The 15,779-nt window shown below is 40.2% G+C and overlaps 1 protein-coding gene across 1 annotated transcript in view; it reads left to right on the forward strand.

The window, feature by feature from the left end:
- Positions 1–14,305: 14,305 nt before the first annotated feature.
- LOC122797848 (zinc finger protein 2 homolog) overlaps positions 14,306–15,779 on the forward strand; it is a 152,188-nt gene continuing 150,714 nt past the window's right edge. Inside the window, exon 1 of the mRNA XM_044066369.1 lies at positions 14,306–14,371. Coding sequence (XP_043922304.1) covers positions 14,306–14,371 — 66 coding nt within the window. The remainder of the gene's footprint in view (positions 14,372–15,779) is intronic.

Below are 15,779 nucleotides of genomic sequence, written 5' to 3' on the forward strand. Positions count from 1 at the left end.
GTCTTTTTACTGTTATAAATGTCTGTTACTATTTTTTTTTCTTTATTGTGTTATACGATTTTCTTTCTACTAACAATGGAGCTTTTCTCCCTGGGCCTCCGCTGAAAAAGAGTTTCATGCCCAGTTGGACTCTCCCAGTAAACAAATGTAAAATAAATAAAATATAAAAAGTGCACAATGCTTCAACTATTGCCTCTATACAATTTGAAAAAGTGCACTGTGCTTTCAACTTTTGCCAGTTTAACCATGCAAATGTAATTTAAAAAAATATATTCCTAGCCCATTAGCTTGTTTTGTACAACTGTAACCAGCGGGCAGTAAGTTTAACCAGTTCTAAACATTCTGTGCTCTTGGAAACACACACATTTTGTGAGAGATGCTGAGAAAAACATGTACTAATTTGAGTACACTGAGTATGCCTAGCTATGCCCTTGCCCCAGGTACAAGTTTTATCACACTCTTTGTCTGGGTACAGCCATTAAGATAATTAGTTTTGTCTCAGCTAATGTCTTACTGAATTTTCTATTCTGAGAAAAATGGTCCTGTATGCCTTGATGTCCACTGTGACCTTTTCTTTTGCAGACATGTGGACCTACTCCCTTCTTGGAAGAAGTCCTCAATTTCCTATGTTCATTAGCTTTGAACTACTTTACCAGTTCCACATATAATGCCAAGTCTCAGAACATATTCAGATCCTATTTTAAGTTTAGTAGTACAGCTGGCTGATGTGATAAATGTCACAGGCAAGGCAAGCTAGAGTGGCCTAGTCAGTGTGTGCTCACATATGCAACACAATGATGTCTAGCTACAGCTAGTTCTCATGTGGCATCAGAATAACAGCACAGTGGTCAGCAGGGAAAGACGACTGTCAGTGTGCAGGTGATAGAAAAGTAAGTCAGGAGAGAAGATCAAGCACAGGTGAACGCAGAAGGGTAGCCATAAGGTATGGTAGATGAGGAACAGGAAGGATACATCTTATCTGGTGTGGAAAGAGCCTTTTCTGCAAGTGTGATTTTTAAAAAAAAAAAAAAAAAAAGAGCAAGTTGAGAAGCTACTGAGGGATGGTTGGGGATAGGATAGGGGAGGAGGACAAGGCCAGGTAGCAGGGGCAGGCAGACAAACACAGAACAGAAACATGGATAGGCAGACAGGGGCGGCATACACACTAAATGTGGGGAAGACAGTGGATGATCACAGGTACACGGAGGGATTCAAATGGTGATGGGGAGAGTTGGACAAGAAACAAGAAATAAGAAATGATGCATAAGGGAGGGAGCACACCAGCATGATTTGCTGCCAGGCCAGCCCAGAGGCCAAAAACTCACCTAGTTGGTTAATGGTATGGGCCAGTGTTCTACAGCAGGCCTGATGTCTGGGCCAGCCAGTGGAGTGCCTCTAACAGCCATGGCAAAATTAATTTATTGTTCCCTATCAGGCATTTAGCTGTTGACACCTGCTGCATCTGGTCCTCACTAACATGGGATACGATCTATCATTTCATTCCTAGTCTTGTACACTGTGGGGGCATATCCAGCTTGGTAGCTGTGCCATTACAGACCCAGTCATCCTAGAAGTCTGGCTTCCCCACAGCACTAATATCTTCACCATTAGCAGAACCAAGGACTAAAGACTTTTCCCGCAGAGGTAAAGATGGTAGAAACACGTGTTAATAACAGTGTCTTTGAAACAGATGTAATAATCTATGCCTACAACTGTCTTTCCATCCTCAAGTCCACATTATACTTTACTAGAATCAAGGAAAAACTCTGATTCACATGGATGGGAAGCCTGTTTCAGAGAAGGGGGTATTCCCCGTGGTACATACCTGTCCCTCCAACGTATCTAGTTTATGTTCCAAGCAAAGCTTGTCTTTAGATCTGGTAGTTCTGATGATATTTCTTTTGTAAATTTAAAACTGATCCATTGGAACAGGATCCGAGGATGTATTAGTTTTACAGACCTAGCTCATCAGTCAAGCTCCATTCTGCTACTAACCTGGCAAAAATCATACAGTATGCAGATGACACCACAGTCATATGTGCAGCTCCCTTCCTCTCCGAACATCATGAAAAAAAAAAACTCTCCTTCACTGCTGTAGACTCCTGGCTTCATAGCCCACAATTAATCCTGAACCCCAAAAAGTCAAAACTAATGATCTCTTCAAACAGTAAGCCCTCAGGCCCAACTCATACCTTTTCAAATCTCATCAAATAACACCAAGTATGAACCAGTATCACACACCAAACTACTTGGTGTCAAAATTGATAGTTTGAAATATGATAAACATCTTGAAACTGTCATTAAAAAAGTCCACATAAAATTAGACTCTGTGCCAAACCATATCTTACTGATTTCACCAGGCAGTCTATTGCCAGGACTTATTTACCATCTCCCCCTCCTATATGCCACTGTCATCTTCAATAACCTGAAGAAAACTGAACTAACTAAACTAGAAGTTTGCTATAATAAAGTTGCCCAATTTGCTAACAGCTGCCCACATAGAGCACACTATTATATTGCATTAGAACAGCTTAACTGACTGGAATTACCAAATCTTCTTACATTTACCCAACTTATAATAGCCCACAACATAGTATATTAACCGGGAAAATGTTCAGCCCTACAAAACTTACTTGAAACAGTCCAATACAAGACAACTCTTTATCACAGTCCAATACAAGATAACGTTTATCTTCTGATAAGCTCCTGCTACAAGTAACTAAGATGAAAAACTTCCATGGAGACTATCTGTACTCCAGTTGTATCTCCGGGACATGGACTTGACCCCCCAAGCTATACTAAGCACTGCTAACCCCACTCCCAGATTTAAAACACAGCTCAAGTTCCACCTATGCAAATCAAGGCTCTACTCTTGTCTAAGTCCCAGCTGAATACTGTCACTACTTACAATTTCTTCTAAATTCTACCTAATTAAGCCCATAAACAGATACTGAACTACTAAACATCCTTCCATCTCTTACTCCCATTATTTATTCTTTTGTACGCTAATGCAGATTTATAGTTATGCTGTCTAAATAATATGTTTTACTCGCAATTGTTTCTCCATAATAAAATACAACCTTTTTAACACATCCTTGGTTACTTTTAACCACATGATCCAGCCTTGAGCATCTTAACATATGTGCATATAATTTTATGTAATATATTGACTGAAATCGGATGCGATTTTTGGATGAATCTACCTATATTTATATTGTTATATACTATGTATTAGATGTGAATTTTTCTTTTTTGGCTGTACAACTTATTTTAGAATTTTGCCTATGGCTGCATTTTTCCTGCATTTTTATCTTTTATTTGAATAGCTCCATCAGCCTGACCAGCCTGATCTGCAAGGCCATGGAACAAGTTATCACGGACCTCATTAACAAGGACATTGGCAACCTCCAAACACTTGATCCCACACAGTTTGGTTTCATCAAGGGGAGGTCATGTCTGTTAAATTTGGTTGACTTCTTTGGACAGTCACCAAAGACATGGACGGACGAGGGGAAGACTGTGCACATCGCCTACCTTGACCTGGCCAGAGCCCTCAGCACTGTTCCCCACTCAGGCATAATAGATAAACTCTTTCAACTAGGCATCAATCTGCATGTTACTAGATAGGTAGCTAATGGGCTCACTGATAGAACTCACATAGTCAAAATTTATTTATTTTTATTTATTTTGCATTTGTTAACCGGGTTGGTCCAGCTGGGTAAGAATTTACCCTTTTTCTGAGGAGACCCGAGGGGAAAAGCCCCAAACAGATATACAAGTAGAGACAAGTTTACAATAGTACAGAGCAAAACAATGTCATGAATACAATGGATAAGAAAAAAAAAAGGATGTACTCAATGGAATTAAACATAGCTATATACAAAAATGTAATAATAAGGGTGTAAAAGGAAAAACAACGATAATAAATCAAGAGGAATGCAGTAAGGGAATTAAGGTTATAGGTAATCATTTGAAAATAATATGGCATTATTAGATTACAGGCAAGAAGGAGAAATAGGGGAAGCCACATCAAGCAGTAGACCTGTAATGAGCAGCGTATCCCATGGTTTAGTCTTGGGGCCTCTGTTATTTGGGAGATATTTTTCTAAGGTGTAGGCCTAAACCAGTGGACTATGGCTGACCAAGTCTGCAGATGACTGCAAGCTGTGCACTGTCATTAATTCCCCTAGTGATCTGGACATCCTCCAAGAGGGTCTCACCCAAACAAATGACTGATGCCAGAAACTTCATGCTGAATACCAAAAAATGCATCATCATCACCTTTGGGGGAGAGTGACCTCCTCACAAATGCAATCAGTTGTGAGGGATTTGGGCACCCAGGTTTATAGCAACCTGACCTTTTGACTTTTGACCATCATGTTGGTTCCATTGTAAGGAAAGCTTTCTACATGGCCCACTTCATAAGTAAGGATAGCTCATCCAGGGACAAGGAGGTTGTAATGTCCCTGTATTCTTCCCATATAAGGCCCATTATTTAGTACAACATCCTGTTCAGTGTGCACCTTTCAAAGCACATGCAGCAGCTTTAGAGAGCACAGAGGTTCCTCACCAGGAGAATCCAGGGCCTCAAACCTTTACCATGCACATATAGGCTAAAAGCCATATTCCTCTACTCAGTTTCATACAGACTTCTCAGAAGTGATTTCTGTCTGGCATACAAGGCTGTCTCAGACCTCGTCTTGATGGGACTGCTGCATATCCGCAAATCGAGCTCCACTCGAGTAACCTGCACGCACGGCCTCAACCTGGTCTGTGACATCAGTAGGACTTGTTGGTGGGACAGATTTGTGTCCCAGAGACTCCTCCATCTGTGGAATAGACTGCTTGTCCATATCAAGCAGAGTACCTCTTTACCCCTTTGTAAGCGCAACCTGGATAACTGGATGGGAAACAGAAAATATACCCCTGGGATTCCACCCATGTCCCTACTAGACAGGGGCATCAGGTGCTGACTTGTCTAAACATGGGCTAAACTATTGGCTAGGCTTATAAGAACCTCGGGGCCAATGGCCTAGTAACTGTAGTGATTTGTCATCTCCACAGGTTGCTTTCCCTCTGTACTTCCTCTCTGCCTTTTGATATGTACATGCTTACTCCAAGGCATCTTTCTCATGTCTTGATAATAGTGCATTTTTGAAAAATGAGTCCTGGCCAGTACACTGAGCAATAATCTGTTTTCTGTCTACCCAACAGATTTATTTTATGGATTTAATTTTTTTTAACTAGTGCTTATTTTCAACTTCATCCAAGGTGGTCACAACAGACTGAATATATATATATATATATATATATATATATATATATATATATATGTATATATATTGTTTGAGTCCACACAAGTGTCCCTACTTTTGGCTTACACATTTGCTCCGACAGTATAATCCATAATGATTTTCAAATACGATGCTGGATTTTCATGAACAAATAATGACATTTATTGCACTTAACAACTCTGTTTATAAAAAAGATACCATTTCCTTTATTCTTATTTTGTGAGATTTCAAAATAGCAGTACTATTAATTTAGTGAAGTTTCTGATTTGGAAGATTTCTATGTGAGTCTGTTGCTGAGAGGATGATAGATATGCTTGCAAGTGTACAACTAAGACAAGCTTCATAAAGCAATCATAACAGAAAGTAGTGGGTCTCATAAGAGGCTTGGGAGGTTGTTGTTAAGAAGAAACAAAACTTTTTTATTGTTCAGCTTGGCATTATGTAAGCCGTGGGCAGCAGCACAAAAAGATGTGGAGTTGCATTATATACAAAAGATATAGACAACTCTAGGCAGGCCAAACTGATGCATAGGCAATACTCCAGGTACAATTAACAATTGATAAGTCCCCTACTGAAGTCATACCTAGCTACAGGCCTCCAACTCTGACTCAAGATGCCCACTCCACCTGTCTGGACCTCTTCGAATCTATCAAGATTCAACCCTTTACCCTCATCCTGGGTGACTTTAACTATCCAACCATAGATTGGAAGAAATACTAATGCCAAAACACAAATGCCCAGAGATTCCTTGATTTCGTCAATGCAAATGCCTTGGACCAGTTGGTTGACACCCCCACAAGAGGTGAAAATGTCTTGGATTTGGTATTAACCAACATGAGTAACCACTGCAGAATCCCTACAGTGTCATTATCCCTGGTAAGATTTGACCACAAAGCAGTCACTTTCAAAGTCACCATCTCTCCGTCCCCCCACCCCCCCAGCTAGGGTCAAACAAAAAAACTTCTCCAAAGCTGATTACAACCTCCTGAGGGAAGGTATAAACAACTTCACAGCCCCCCCTCCACAGAAACTGGCACATATGTCCAAACGTACACCAAAGTACTATATGCACATTTATATAGCTGCATGGAATCAGGAATACCAGACAGGACGAAATCCTCCTCCTCAAGGAAGAGTAAACCTGCCTGGTGGACATCTTCAATAAAGAAACTCTATAATAAAAGGAAAAAAATTGTTGTCCAGGACCAAGAAGGATCAGGTGTCTAATTGGAAGCAATCTCTCCTTAGTCTGAACAAGCAAATAAGAGCACTAGTGAAATCCTCCAAAGCAAACTTCAAGTCCAAACTGGCCACGTCTACTAAAGACAATCATAAGGCTTTCTTCACATGTCTGCAATCTCAAGGGAAGCACCCAGATCTGCTCAGAATTGGTGGTCAAGGACATCACATACACAAACCCTGTAGATATAACCAACCTGCTGGCAGACAGGTTCAGTGAAAACTTCTCTGTCCCCCATCAGTAAAACAGGACATCCCCAGTACCTGCCCCCCCCTTATCTCTAGAGGGCAAGTCATCACTGCCCTCTTAAAGGCAAAAATTACAGCCTCCATGGGACCCGATAACATCCCAGGCTTTATCGTACATGAACTCAGGCAGGAACTTGCAGCACCATTAGGCACCCTATTCAACTAAAGCCTGAGTACTGGCTTCATCCCAGCCAAGTGGAGGACAGCTACTGTCATCCCTTTGCACAAAGGTGGAGCGTCCACCGATCAGGAAGTTATAGACCCATCATCCTAACTAGCCTGATCTGCAAGGCCATGGAGCAGATTATCATGGACCTCATTAACAAGGACATTGGCAACCTCCAGATACTTGATCCAACACAGTTTGGTTTTGTCAAAGGGAGGTCATGCCTGTTAAATTTGGTCAATGACTTTGAGACGGTCACCAAGGCCATAGACAAAGGGAAGATGGTACACACCGCCTAGCTTGACCTGGCCAAGGCCTTCGATACTATTCCACACTCAGGCATTTTATTTATTTATTTATTTATTGACGTTTGTTAACCGGGTTAGTCCAACTGGGCTTGTGGCCCATTTTCAGTGGAGACCTGAGGAGAAAAGCTCCAACAGTACATTTCTATCATATTAATACAAAAATAATGTGGCATAATAGATAAACTCTCTCAACTAGGCATCGATCCATATGTTACCAGATGGGTAGCAAACTGGCTTACTGATAAAACCCACCTAGGCAAAATAGGGGAAGCCACCTCTAGTAGTAGACCCGTAACAAGCAGTGTACCCCAGGGATCGGTCTTGGGGCTTCTGCTGTTTGGGATGTACTTCTCAAACATGCAGGCCAAGTCTAGTGGGCTATGGCTGACCATGTTTACAGATGACTGCAAGCTGGGTGCTGTCATCAATTCCCCTAGTGATGTGGACATCCTCCAAGATGGTCTCAACCAAACAAATGACTGATGCCAGAGACATGGCCTCAAACTGAATGCCTAAAAATGCATCATCATCCCTTTTGGGGGGAATGACATCCCCACAGATTATCACATTGATAATAAGGCACTAAGCATGCAGTCAGTCGTGAGGGACTTGGGAACCCAGGTTAATAGCAAACTGACTTTTGACCACCATATTATATTACCTCCATTGTACGGAAAGCTTTCTACATGGCCCACCTCATTAATAAGGGTATCGCATCCAGGGACAAGGTGGTCAGAACATCCCTTTATTCTTCCCATATAAGGCCAAGTATTGAATACAATACCCCTTTCAACATGTACCTCGCAAAGCACGTGCAGCAGCTGGAGAGACCACAGATTCCTCACCCAGAGAATCCAGGGCCTCAAACATCTACCCTACACAGAAAGGCTAAAAGCCATGTCCCTCTACTCAGTCTCCTACAGACTCCTCAGAGGTGATCTTTGTTGGCATACAAAGCAATCTCAGACCCTGCCCTGATGGAACTGCTGCATGTCTGTAAGTCAAGCTCCACTTGAGTAACCCACATACGAGACCTCAACCTGGTCTGTGACATCAATAGGACTTCCTGGTGGGACAGATTTGTGTCCCAGAGACTCCCCCCTTTTGTGGAATAGACTGCCTGTCCATGTAAAGTAGTGTACCTCATTAAACCTTTTTAAGCACAACCTGGAACTGGATGGGGAACAGAAAATACACCCCTGGGATTCCAACTATGTCCTTGCTGGACAGTGGCATAGGGTGCTGACTTGTTGGAACAAGGGCTAAATTCTTGGCTAGGCTTGTAAAGGCCTCAGGGCCAATAGCCTAGTAACTTCCTATGATCTTATGGTTCAGGTTATGCTATGACAGGATTACTATGCAAAAATAACCATGTGAATAGCCAGAAAGCAATCCAAAGTAAATACATTGCTGTGCATATTTTAAGAACTTGATGTATTGGGCTAAACTGTGAAATGATATTTGTGTTTTCTTTTTTACTCCTAATGCCTGAGAAAGTGCTAGCCAAAAGACAGAAATAAAGAAACGTATGAAGGAAGAGTTTTAGTGGCACACCAGCCTGTGATTTGTTTGATGTCTATTGTCATTCAAAGTTGACTGAGTAGCCGAACCTAGCCAAACTGGAAATGTGAGATGCTGGCCTCATTGAAGGAGGCAGATGGGAGGAGTAACTCTGTCAGGAACTGCAACTAACAAAACTGCTCCTTGTAAACAATCTTTTTTATCTTGGTAATTTGTAGAAAATTTTGCAAGCTTTTTTTCATAGAATGTGTAATACATTAGTAGGAACAGCACTTGTGAAACTCAGTGCAGACCAGTCAAAGACACGTGATCTGCAGACTCTTAAACTGGGCAGTTTTTTTTCAGGTTTTCCATTTTATATGAGTGGGAAGTCTAATCTGACAACAAATACTAGGGCTACTTTTTCTCAGTCAGGGCTGTCATACTGCATTTTGGGACAGATTTAGCTTTCCAAAGGGGAAAAAACCCTCATCAGGATGTCTGTCCCTATCAGTGTAGACAAGGAACAAATAATAAGATTAGGAATGAATACTCATTTTTTGGCAAGCAGCTTTGAGAGGTGCAGAAATTCGTGACTAGATAAAAATGTTTTTTTTTTTAATCATTTGCCCATAATGTTCCTTTAAATGGCCCGTGGGTTGCCTCCTTATGCTTAGTTACTGTTTACTGTATTTGTACAATGTAAGAACACTGGAGGCTAACCTGTTTTATTGCTTGTTTATTGCCATTTCACAATAGCTTGCTTGACTACATTTACTTTTAACTTCATCCTTTTCCTTATTTTCATTGGGTGGTGTATCCTTCTGTATTGCTATTTGACTCTGTTTAGTTACACACAGTTGTTTTATTTATTCTGAAGAAGTTCTTACCACCAATCAAGAACAAAAGCACTGAACACCAGATCAGCTCATTTTGTTCTACCAGGGTGAATGAAGTTTTCAATTTTAATTTAGTTTTCTTCTTCTAATATAGAATTCCTTGAACTGTTGTGCTTTGTCTCCAGTCAACTTCCAGGTCTTCAGCCTGGTCTTTGTTGACCTTAGTTTTTTCTGACCATTGCTTGCAGCTGATTGTGGCAACCAGTGATTTATGCTGTGGGCTGACTGTTTCACTGTGGATGAATTTGCAATCACTGGTTCTAAGCTAGTGCACTTTCCTTACTAGGAGGATGTCTACCCAGGTTGCATGTTGCCCACTCTCGTAAGTAATCTTGTGACCATCTCTCTTTCTAAAGTATGTAATGGCTACTATCAAACCATTTGCTAGAGAGAAGGCTAGAATGGCCTTTCTTCTGTATTCCTGTTGCCCCAACCATGTGGACCTAGGCAGTCCATATAACCTGTTCTGTGTGTCCTGATGTGAGCATTTAAGTCACCCATTATCAGCACCAATTCAAGTTGTCCTACTTTATGTAATAGGTCCTTCAACTGCTGTATAAATGCACTCTTTTTCTCACTATTTCCTCACTATCACAACCCTGTTGTGGGGCGTAGGCTGAGATAATTAATACTGCCTTGTCATTAGGCTGGAGTCTGATTGCCATGCGACTGTCACTAATTCTGATGATATCCCTCTCTGCCTTCTGAAACCTCCCTCTCAACACAATTTCTGGACTGTTTGTCTCCTGAGTAGTAGACTCTGGATCCCAAGCAAAGTGTCTTTGATGCACTGCCCTTCCATCTTGTGTCTTGGATTCATAGAATGTCCAACTTCCTCTGTACCATCATGTCATTCACTTCAAAGTTGTGTTCTGTCAGTGAACCTACATTGAGTGTAACTGCTTTGTTCATGTTTGGCAGGTTGATTGGTTTTACATGTAGCTTTTGATTATTCCATGTAACTCGGGCTGGGCAACTGGATACTGGCTGGCCAATACCTCATTGACCCAGGGTTGCTGGGCTTTATGGAGGGCACACACTGGCCAGTAGGGGCACATACACCCCTCCCACTGTTATCATAGGTCCCTGGTGTAGATGAGAGTAGGCCGAGTTCTTAAGCCACTTTTCATCCACAAATACCCATGGCCATTTTGGCAACATTAGTCAACATGACTGAATCACCTAAAGCCATATTTTACACCATTGAGTGGCTAGCCCTGCCAGAGCACTCAGTCTGTGATCCATGTTTTCCTATCTTGAGGATACTGTGCACCACAGTATATGCCCAAAGTGGTTGGTCTGTACAGCTCTTCCCCCTGTAGGGCAACATGTAGCATCTGTGCTGCTGCCCACAGCTCCATTCATTGGTAAGTTTGAGATGAAACACTCAGCATATTTTTCGGAGGTGGGAAGAACCCTATAGAGACACAAGGAGAACATGGAAACACCAAATGGGCATTGGGGTCAGGATCAAATCTTGTACCTTGTGCATATTAAACCGAGGTGCCATCTGCCTAAATTGGTGGAAGCTCATGATGATGTAGAACATCCCACAATACTTATCAAAAAGAGGTGGGTACATTATTAAAATTACACAAATAAGTATAACACAACCTACACTCTAAAACATTACATGTTAAAAAAAATCAGTGTCATTTAAATAAATCAAGTTAAGAAAAAATATGAAAAAGAATACACAGAAGCAAAAAAGACAAATATATTTTTATGCTTCTTAAATTTAACCCCCAACACTTTGTCATAACCAGTACTTAATTCTAATTGTAATATTATCTGCAACCCTTTCTTATTGAGCAGAACTTCCTTTGTGCTTGCTTCACAAATGATGTATGTTATTGTCTCTTTTCCCTGATTTCTATGGTTATGATAATATCCATAAATAACCTTTTGCTTATTAATATACTTCATGTCCTTAAGTTTTTTTCCCATTCTTTTTAGAATAGTTGCCTGTGTAGTAGAATAGTTGCCTCTGTTCATAGGTTCATAGGTTTATACTAGGCTATCTGCCCTAAGGCATTTATAAGCCTAGCCCAAATTTTTGTGGCTTACTTACTTACCCTTATATGAAAAAATACTGTGCCCATTAGTTTGTTGTGCCTCTGTCCAGCAGTGACACAGAGAAATAAAAGTCACTTCTTTCTTCTACTTTGTATTTCATACAGTCTTGCATTCTTTGCTTTAAAGAGCATTATGCTTTTAACTAATAATTTCTGTAGTACTAATCACCACAGGAAATCTTTCCCCTCCTCTCATGCAGTAACTCATTCTTTCCTCCTCCTAATAAACCCGTCTTATTTTACAGAAAAACCTTTCCATGATTTTCTCATGCCCTTTTCCGATCTCTATTTTCTCCTATCTTTATCAACATTTTCTCTTCCTTTATTTTTCCCATATTTGCTGTTGTATTTTTCCTCTTGGCTTCTTCCTTTTTATTTCTATAATTTGTCAATTTTCATTTTATCTTGTAATAACTGTCTTCTTGTCATTAATTTCTGTCCTGTAAAATTCAACATAAATGTAGTGATGCCAAATAAATTATAGGGTTAATTAAATCTGACTCACCTTCTCTGTTTTGTTATATAATCTCCCTCATTTAGTGAGATTCATCCTTGACCACCGTATTATAAAAAAATCCTACCATTTTTTAAGTGAATTGGAAAAGGTATTGTCCTCAGATACCCTTTTTTTTCTTAAGTGACTCTCTAAAAGTTGCCATAGCTTTTTTCTATCAACATTTTTCATTGTTTCTGCATAACACCATTCTTTTCAAAACTCATCCTTAACATCTTCAATTCATTTTCATTAATTATATACCACTGTTCTTTGTAACCTCCCTAAAGAGTCTTTCCTTAGTTGTAACCTTACACACTTTAACCAGTGCCCTTTTTCTTTCATTACTTTGACGATCAATTTGATGAGCATCACATCATTTGTATATGTCATCACTATCAATATCTTCACTCTGCTGTTATACATATAGTCTTCTCTAAATTTCCCTCCTATTTTGCTTTTTATGACATTTATTATTTAAGAAAATAAAAGACTACTTAAAGGACAACCTTGATGTACCCCCACCCTTTTTTTTTTACTCAGCCAGGGATCTATAATTATTCTCACAGTAATATCAATATAAAACTATGTTTAATAAAATTAATAATTTCTTTATCAACAGCATTTACTTTCACCATTTCCACAGTTCTTGCCACACGTTATAAACTGTTTTATTTATGTTGCATCCTATTATACTTAAGTTTCTCTTGTTTTACTGTTGTAGTCACACTTCCCTTTATAACCATGATTTCCTTTATCGCTTCCCTTTTCATTCCATAAACATGCTTTACCGACACCTCTTTATAAAAAAATCCTTAAATTTAAGTTGTAACATTTTCATCAAAAATCTTGTAAGCTGTATTTGCAAGAGTAATTGGTCTCCAATTTACTTGACCTTCTCACACTTCATTTCTGAAACCAATTTTCTTCCACTCATTTAATATTTTTCACTTCCTGATGTTCACCAAAGTCCTTATAAAAACTGTAATCCAAATAAATGTTTTTTCACTCATTTGTCTTAAAACTAATTCAATTTCTTTCACAGTGATTTCTTCTGTTAATTTTGCATTTTCTGCTTCTCCTATTTTTTTTACTTCCCAGTCACCATTATATTTCACCTCTTCTAGTTTAATATAATTTGGAAGTAATGAACGAAATTACATATCTTATTTTCTACACTCTCTTATTCTACATCTGTCCTTTGACACAATTTGTTTTGCCTCTATTTTAACATTTCCCCAGAAAGGACAACACCTCTTCATTCCTTCCCTTCCTGAGATATAGTTGCCTCTGTAATTAAGTCACTGCTTTTATTTTGTCAATCTTTTCCTTAAATATACATGGACTAACTTTACATATTCCTTAACTATACATTGACTGGATCAAAACCAGGTTCTCCTGAAAAACAATAAAAAAAAATCACAGGCAACCCTGTTCGAACGCAGTTATTAATGGGTCATAAAACAAAAGGAAGAACTGATGTCCAAGAACAACAGGGCACATAGCAAAAGAATACCCTCCACAGCTTGCACAAGCAAATAAGATACATCGTAATGTCCTCTAAAGCTAGTTACAAAGTTAAATTAGCATCCCTAGTTAAGGATAATCATAAGACATTTTTTAGCTACATCCAAAATCTAAAAGGGAATGCCCAACTCTGCCGAATGTATAGCGATTGATATCTCTCATACTATACCCAAGGAAATCACCAACCTGCTAGCTGACAGATTTGTTACAAACTTCACCCCCTATCCCCATCAGCCACACCCCAAAGCATACCTGACACCAGTCCTCTACCTAACATCTCCAAAGAGCAGGTCATATCCACGTTCTCCAACGCCAAAAACACTGCCTCTGCGACCAGATAGCATCTCAAGTTGCTTACTAAACAGTCTAAAACAAGACCTGCTAGAACCACTTGGCACTCTCTTTAACCTCAGCCTGAGCACTGGCTTTGTTCCAGCAGAGTGGAGAACAGCGACCGTAATCCATTTGCACAAAGTGGGTTCATCAACCATCCCTGGGAACTGTAGATCCCTAAGCCAAACCAGCCTTCTCTGCAAAGCCTTGGAAAGAATAATCATGGACCTTATCAACAAGGACATAGAGGACCTTCCAACTCTTGACCCAACCAGTTTGGCTTTAAGGGTACATCATGCTTATCAAATCTGGTGGACTTTTTGAGAATGTCACCAAAGCCTTGGAATGAAGGCAAAACAGTACATACTGCCTGTCTTGACTTAGCCAAGGCTTTTGACACAATCCCCCATTCAGGTGTCATTGAGAAACTCTCCTAGTTGGGGATTAACCCATACATCATTAGATGGGTAGCCAACTGGCTCACCGACAGAATGCATACTGTCAAAGCTGAGGATTCCACCTCTACCAGTAGACCATTTACCCATGGCATACCACAAGGATCTGTGCTGGGCCCTCTACTTTGGAATCTGTTTCTCAGAAGTCCAGGTGAAAGTAGATGGCCTGTGGCTTACCATGTTCACTGATGATTGCAAACTGGGAGCATTCATTGAGTCCGCAAACTATGTTAACATATTACAAAACTGGCTATTACAGACAAATGGTTAGTGCTAAAGCCACTGACTTAAACTAAATGCAAAAAAGTGCATTATTATTATCCCATTTGGCAAAGAGGAAGTCCCTGCAAATTACAGTATTGACAGCACCCCCCTCCCCCAAGGTCAAACTCTGTGGTGTGAGATTAGGAAACACAGGTTGATAGCAATCCGTACTTTGATCACCATGTATCCACAGTGATAAGGAAAGCCTTCTACATTGCTCGTCTCATAAGTAGGGGCACTGCATCCAAAACGAAGGATGTTCTAATCCCTCTGTACTCAGCCCTCATCAGACCACTAATAGAGTACAACAGTCCCTCTTGCATGTACCTCACCATACACCTACAGCAGCTGGAGAGACCACAGAGGTTTCTCACCAATAAAATTCAGGGCCTCCAAAATGTGAACTACATGGAAAGAGTTAAGACTGTGTCACTGTACTCTGCATCCTACAGGCTGCTGAGAGGTACTTTTTGCTGTCCTACAGAGCAGTATCTGACCTTGCCCTAATGGAAATGCTGCACATTTGCAAATCAAATAGGACAAGAGTTGCTCACTCCAAGGATCTCAACCTAGCCTGTGACATTAACAGAGCATACTGGAGAGACAGGTTTATCTCTCAGAGATCGACAGTCTTCTGGAATAAACTTGCATTTCACATGAAGCAGAGCCCCTCAATGACTCTATTTAACCTCAGCCTAGACAGCTGGATGGGAGACTGTAAATTCCCCCCATGGATGGCACCTATGTCCTTAATGGACAGAGGCAGTTGGTGCTGTTCATATACTCATTCTACAAATAATGACTATCTAACCATGGTCAGTTAGGGAGCACTGGTAAAACATGCTTAGGTTTGTCAAGATCCTAGGGCCATTAGCCTAGTAACCTCATATGAACCTATGGTTATTTTTCCTTGTAATGAATTCATTATATCCTATGTCAATCGATCATTATATCCTTTATCAATCCATTATATTGTT

The sequence above is a fragment of the Protopterus annectens genome, chromosome 3.part1, assembly GCF_019279795.1.
Source record: "Protopterus annectens isolate FY-2018-M chromosome 3.part1, PAN1.0, whole genome shotgun sequence".
Taxonomy (NCBI): domain Eukaryota; kingdom Metazoa; phylum Chordata; order Ceratodontiformes; family Protopteridae; genus Protopterus; species Protopterus annectens.